Below are 6967 nucleotides of genomic sequence, written 5' to 3'. Positions count from 1 at the left end.
GGTCTCAACAACACAAGAGGTCTCAACAACACAAGTGGTCTCAACACCACAAGAGGTCTCAACAAAACAAGAGGTCTCAACAACACAAGAGGTATTTAATTAATATTTAGTTAGTGTTTAGTTAGTATTTAATTAATATTTAGTTGGGGTTTAGTTAGTATTTAGTTAATATTTAGCTAGTGTTTAGTTAATATTTTGTGTTTAGTTAGTATTTAATTAATATTTAGTTGGTGTTTAGTTAGCATTTAGTTAGTATTTAATTAATATTTAGTTAGTGTTTAGTTCAGATTTAGTTGGTGCTTAGTTAAGATTTAGTTAGTGTTTAGTTAGTATTTAATTAATATTAAGTTGGGGTTTAGTTAGTATTTAGTTGGGGTTTAGTTAGTATTTAGTTAGTGTTTAGTTAGTATTTAATTAATGTTTAGTTAGTATTTAGTTGGTGTTTAGTTAGTATTTAATTAATATTAAGTTGGGGTTTAGTTAGTATTTAGTTAGTATTTAATTAATATTTAGTTGGTGTTTAGTTAGCATTTAGTTAGTGTTTAGTTAGTATTTAATTAATATTTAGTTAGTGTTTAGTTCAGATTTAGTTGGTGCTTAGTTAAGATTTAGTTAGTGTTTAGTTAGTATTTAATTAATATTAAGTTGGGGTTTAGTTAGTATTTAGTTGGGGTTTAGTTAGTATTTAGTTAGTGTTTAGTTAGTATTTAATTAATGTTTAGTTAGTATTTAGTTGGTGTTTAGTTAGTATTTAATTAATATTAAGTTGGGGTTTAGTTAGTATTTAGTTAGTATTTAATTAATATTTAGTTGGTGTTTAGTTAGCATTTAGTTAGTGTTTAGTTAGTATTTAATTAATATTTAGTTAGTGTTTAGTTCAGATTTAGTTGGTGCTTAGTTAAGATTTAGTTAGTGTTTAGTTAGTATTTAATTAATATTTAGTTAGTGTTTAGTTAGTATTTAATTAATATTAAGTTGGGGTTTAGTTAGTATTTAGTTGGGGTTTAGTTAGTATTTAATTAATGTTTAGTTGGTGTTTAGTTAGTATTTAGTTAGTATTTAATTAATATTTAGTTGGTGTTTAGTTAGTATTTAGTTAATATTTAGTTGGTGTTTAGTTTGTATTTAATTCATATTTAGTTGGTGTTTAGTTAATATTTAATTAGTGTTTAGTTAGTATTTAATTAATATTTAGTTGGTGTTTAGTTAGTATTTAATTAATATTTAGTTGGTGTTTAGTTAATATTTAGTTGGTGTTTAGTTAGGGGTCAGGGGTTAGAGGTCAGGGTTTAGGGTTTAGGGCGTTTTCGTGGGTTTTTCTCCGGGTCCTCCGGTTTCCCTCCAAAGATCTTTTCACACCAGCAGAAAAGATGTTGCTGTGTATTTGAGGGGAAAAAAAAGTTCACCTCTAAAGTCTCATGAAACAATAACAGACCCACTTTAAATAATTCCTGAATGTTCATCAGCTCAACCCCAGAAGAGACCTCGTGTTTTTGTGGGGTTTTCTCTGAGTTCTCTGGTTTCCCTCCAAAACAATTGGACGCTGAATAACCTGTAACAACTTCAATAAATTGTGTGTTCCTCCATAAGTGGTGTAGCTGTGTCTAAATAAATCATGAATCTTCATCAACTCAAATCTGCTGTCTGCCTGACTAATCACGTCTTTTTATTAGGTAATTTATGATTTTCTAAGCAATGACAATTCTTTCCATGTGCGTGATAATTTAGAAAACCTTCTCATTTATTATTTTATTTTATTAATAGGGTTTTCTTCTGGTAATACACCTCAATGAAGTGTGTGAAGTCTCAGAGAAGAAGAATACAATCATAACAAATATATAAGCCTGTACCCAAATACACTGTCGGGGAAGGGGATTTATTTTTTTGTTTACACTGTTTTGTATATGTTTGCAGATTATTCACAGTCATTTATAGATTTAGTACAATGGATTGTGTTTTCATTATGAGTCATATTATCTGCCTTATTTTTGATTAACTTTTGAGTTTACGCATGTTATATGCCACGACTGCAAATATTGCGATTATTATGCAGACATTATTATCATTAGCATATGACTTGTAAGCAACAAATTCATACTTTGTGTCCGACATTTCACCTGCACTGATGCAGAAAAGCTTTTAGCCTCATAATCACAATGCCACTTAAAAAGGTTTAGATAAACAAGTTACTGCTGATACTTTTAATTTGTTTCTTATAATGTGAATACAGTAATGTGGAGGTATAGGTAGGTAGAGAGATTTTACAGTAGGACTAAAGGATAACGTGTAATAATTTAATTTAATTCATTTTGTATTTGATATTAATCTCGTCCATACTCCGGAGCAGAAGGTGGCGCTAATGCACCAATAAGGCGGCTGCCCACCGCTCAACAGGAAGAAGACGAAGAAGACGGAGAAGCGCTAGCAAGAGAGTTGTTAGCGTGCTTGGTTTTTATTACAGGCGCATCTCTTCAGCAGGTACACGCTTTAATAACATAGATATATAGATATATAGATATATAGATATATAGATACATAGATCGTATCTGTAAGTACATTCTATCTGCGCATGCGACTTGTGTGTTTACCCTAGCAGCTAATGCTAGCATCTTAGCAACATTGATATCATATTTTCCTTCCTTCAAGATTCAACATTAATCTGAATCAAGATTCAACATTAATCTGAATCAAGATTCAACATGAATCTGAATCAAGATTCAACATTAATCTGAATTAAGATTCAACATTAATCTGAATTAAGATTCAACATCAACAAGATTCAACATGAATCTGAATTAAGATTCAACATTAATCTGAATCAAGATTCAACATGAATCTGAATCAAGATTCAACATTAATCTGAATTAAGATTCAACATTAATCTGAATTAAGATTCAACATTAATCTGAATCAAGATTCAACATTAATCTGAATTAAGATTCAACATTAATCTGAATCAGGATTCAACATTAATCTGAATCAAGATTCAACATTAATCTGAATTAAGATTCAACATTAATCTGAATCAGGATTCAACATTAATCTGAATCAAGATTCAACATTAATCTGAATCAAGATTCAACATTAATGAATCAATTCAACATTAATCTGAATCAAGATTCAACATTAATCTGAATCAAGACAACATTAATCTGACAACATTAATCTGAATCAAGATTCAACATTAATCTGAATCAGGATTCAACATTAATCTGAAGCACGATGACTCGACATGGGAAGAACTGCACGGCCGGAGCTGTGTACACGTACCACGAGAAGAAGAAGGACACAGGTGAGTCCCGGGGACAGGAAGACAACGTCCCGGTCTCTGTCCTCTTCCAGCTCAATAATTAGCATCGAGTTATTAATAATAATAATAAACGTTATGATAGATGTAAAGAGGGTTTTATTTCAGAGGAGACTCGGTGAACCTTCACACATTGTTTTCTGCCTGATAGATTTAATCACGAATTTAAGTTTCCATCAGTTTGATTTATTTTAAACAAATTTGAAAAACAAGATTTTACTAAATAAATACAATAAATTCAGTAAAACAAAACCTGAAAGCTTTGAAACCAGGTAATGTTAGAAATGTAAAGAAAATACAAAGTTCACAGAATAATAATGGAAACGTGTGTCTCTGTGTGTCTCTGTCTCTGTGTGTGTCTCTGTGTGTCTCTGTGTGTGTGTCTGTGTGTGTGTCTCTGTGTGTGTGTCTCTCTGTGTGTGTGTGTGTGTGTCTCTGTCTCTGTGTGTGTCTCTGTGTGTGTGTGTGTGTCTCTGTGTCTCTGTGTGTCTCTGTGTGTGTGTCTCTGTGTCTCTGTCTGTGTGTGTCTCTGTGTCTCTGTGTGTGTGTGTCTCTCTGTGTGTCTTTTTGTGTCTCTCTGTGTCTCTGTGTGTGTGTGTGTGTGTGTGTGTGTCTCTCTGTGTCTCTGTGTGTGTGTGTGTGTCTGTGTGTGTGTGTGTGTCTCTCTGTGTCTCTATGTGTCTCTCTGTGTGTGTGTCTTTGTGTGTCTCTCTGTGTGTGTGTCTCTGTGTGTCTCTCTGTGTGTGTCTCTGTGTGTCTCTGTGTGTCTCTGTGTCTCTGTGTGTGTCATCCTGCTCAGCGGCGTCCGGCTACGGGACTCAGAGCATCCGACTGGGCAAAGACGCCATCAAAGACTTCGACTGCTGCTGTCTGTCTCTGCAGCCGTGTCAGAACCCGGTGGTGACGTACGTCTTTATGAACCGCAGCGAACTTTTTCACAGAGCAGCTTTTTACCAGCTCATGTTCATCACAGAGTACACAATAAATAATTTAATTTAATTCATTTAATCATTTAAATAACATGAAAGTAAGCGTCCAGCTCCCGTCTGTTGCTATGCAACGATTAGCTCGATAAAATCCAAACTATTAAACGCAGAGCAAAGCGGCACAACGTCCAGGCTTCGTTGGAACATGTAAATCAGATGTGAATAAATGTGTTGACACATCTTACAAATATAATTCGGCCAGTTTTTCCTTTTTGCCTTCAAGAGTAAAACAACAGAAACATTATCCAGTAAAAATACAACATGCTGCCCGAAGCGCCCCACAGCAGACATCAGTCTGCTTTCATATTAAATAGTTACACCTCATCCAGATGAATATGTGCAGCTTTTACAGGTGACCAGTAAACACACCTGGAACTCCATCTCATCACACAGTAACTAGCTCCACCTAGTGGTCAAACTGGGTGCAGCAGCCGATTTACAATACGTTTAGGTAGGCAGGTATTTACTTTATTAATCCCCGAGGGGAAATTTTTTAACTTTACGCCAGGATATCCCAGAGTTCATATATTTAAAAAAAATAAATGAATTAGTTCTTAACAATTTATCAAGTATTTAATGATGCTTAACGACCCTAAAATACACCGACACTCAAACACGCTGTATAACTTGAATATGTGAACATGTGTACGAACATTGTGTGTCTTGTTTCTGTCTTCAGTCCAGATGGATACTTGTATGAAAAACAGGCCATCCTTGAATATATTCTCCACCAGAAGACAGAAATTGCCAAAAAACTAAAGGTGAGCTCCGTACTCATGTCTCAGACTCTCTTCTTTTCTTGAATTTGGGGGTTTGTATCTGTACGTTCTTCCTTTTAATTCTTCAGGCTTACGAGAAGCAGAAACAAGTGCAGAAGAGCAGCAGCCAGCTGGAGTCCAAGTCGGAGGAGAGAGAGCGAGTGCAGCGGTTCAAGACCCGGGAGAACAGCATCGTGTCCAAACCCATCAACCCGTTCACATCAGGTGGGTTCCTGTAGCTGCACCTCCTCTGGACACCTGCAGGGAACCAGCTGGAAAGGTGGAGAAGAATTATTACGTTTCATAAGATGGAAACACCAAAGTAGAAATACCTCATTTATACTCAAGTACAGCACATGAGTAAATTATATCGTCAAAGTTAAATAAGAATCGCTATAAATTGACACTGAAGTATCTTCATCTGCTTTAATAAATGATGGATAAATGATTCTGGCTCCATCGTCCAGCTGTGTTCCGCTCTGCAGCTGTCGTGGTTGCTAGGTAACAGGAACACAAGGGCGGGACCAGCAGACGGCACATACAGGAAATCCTCGGTACCCTCAGACCTTCGTGGTTTATGAAGGACGTGACCTTTGACCTGAGACACAGCTCATATAGCTCATTAGTATGAAGCTCATAAATGCCACTGAGGAACAGTAACTCAACATTTTCAAACAAATGGTTTTGTGTGTAAATGTTCTCTGATATTATATTTATTTAACGTTCAGTTAGATCTGTCTGGAAATAAATGACTTCTCTTATGTTGGAGACTAAACGGCAGAAGAGTGGATGCAGTTCTTGTCGGTGGTCTTTATCTTCTATCCTGCTTCACATTTCTTCTGCCTCCGGTCACAGTCGGAGCAGTTATTGGTGAACGTGTGTTTTCGATGTTCAGACCGTAGAAACGATGGATTGCTCCCGTTTCCTCCCTCAGGACAGAGCACGGGCAGCGAGAAGGTCCAACCGGGGAGCAGCTCCGGAGAACCGGCCTCCGCTGCTTCAGCCGCCTCCTCCAGCCAGAGTCTGCCCAGCTTCTGGATCCCCTCTCTGACTCCAGAGTCCAAACCCACGCTCATCAAGAAACCAGTGAGTGGCTCCACCTGGTTTCTACCTGTTTGTTAAATACATTTGAACTGAGCTCTCTGATGGATCGCTGGCAGCAGTTTCAGGAACCTCCTTATACACCCTGTTGGGAGTGAACATGTTGGTCTGAGTCAGCAGCACCGTGGTCACTTTCATGTTGGAGTTAAAACCAGGTCAGACTCAGTATTTCTGTTTCACTTAGATCAACAGAAAGGCTGCAGCACAACCAGGTTTTAAAATCACTGAAGTATAAATAGATGTTATAACTAATGATACACAGTGAGATCAGATCAGCCTGTAAAATCTATTTTGGTGGAAGAAATTTCAAACAAACCAGAAAAACAGGATAACTCTTTTTAATTGACAACTATTGTCTCTTTGCTGCAGTCGACTGTATTGTAGTGATGACATGTTTCTATAGGTGTCGTTATCTGTCAGGCTTTGTTGGCTCAGGGAAACAGGTTTTCTGAATGCTGCTCTTCTCTTGTCCAGTAGGTGGCGATATTTACCCGTTGTCAGGGCCACCGTACCTCTCTGCCCACCGTCTGGTCGCTTTGAGATACAAATAAAACCTCCTGTTGTCTTTTTTGGGGGAAATAATGCACGTAATTAGATATTTCATATTGTTATTTATGCAATCATACTTATTTTTAATTGTATTTATAATGTGAAAGCAGCAGAGGGATAAAAAACATTAGCAGATGTTGGCTGAACTGTGACAAACTGGTTTCCAGCAGATGTTTTACTCCCTTCACGTTGTTACCAGGTTTAAATGTGGATGTCAAGATATCCTCCGACTGTTTGGTTCGTCTGTTTCATGTTGACACTGAAGG

At 36.7% G+C, this 6967-nt stretch overlaps 1 protein-coding gene across 1 annotated transcript in view; it reads left to right on the top strand.

The window, feature by feature from the left end:
- The first annotated feature begins 2408 nt into the window (after positions 1 to 2408).
- The window catches only part of nosip (nitric oxide synthase interacting protein), a 6494-nt gene continuing 1935 nt past the window's right edge, over positions 2409 to 6967 (top strand). Inside the window, exons 1-6 of the mRNA XM_069709929.1 lie at positions 2409 to 2485; positions 3207 to 3292; positions 4107 to 4212; positions 4973 to 5054; positions 5141 to 5276; positions 5986 to 6137. Of these exons, the coding sequence (XP_069566030.1) occupies positions 3223 to 3292; positions 4107 to 4212; positions 4973 to 5054; positions 5141 to 5276; positions 5986 to 6137 (546 nt within the window). The 5' untranslated portion in view covers positions 2409 to 2485; positions 3207 to 3222. The remainder of the gene's footprint in view (positions 2486 to 3206; positions 3293 to 4106; positions 4213 to 4972; positions 5055 to 5140; positions 5277 to 5985; positions 6138 to 6967) is intronic.

This window comes from Brachyistius frenatus, unplaced genomic scaffold (assembly GCF_029030835.1).
Source record: "Brachyistius frenatus isolate BFR_SWC_R1_liver_20210118 unplaced genomic scaffold, ASM2903083v1 Contig_87, whole genome shotgun sequence".
Lineage (NCBI taxonomy): Eukaryota > Metazoa > Chordata > Actinopteri > Embiotocidae > Brachyistius > Brachyistius frenatus.
This window is presented reverse-complemented; position numbering and strand designations above follow the sequence as displayed.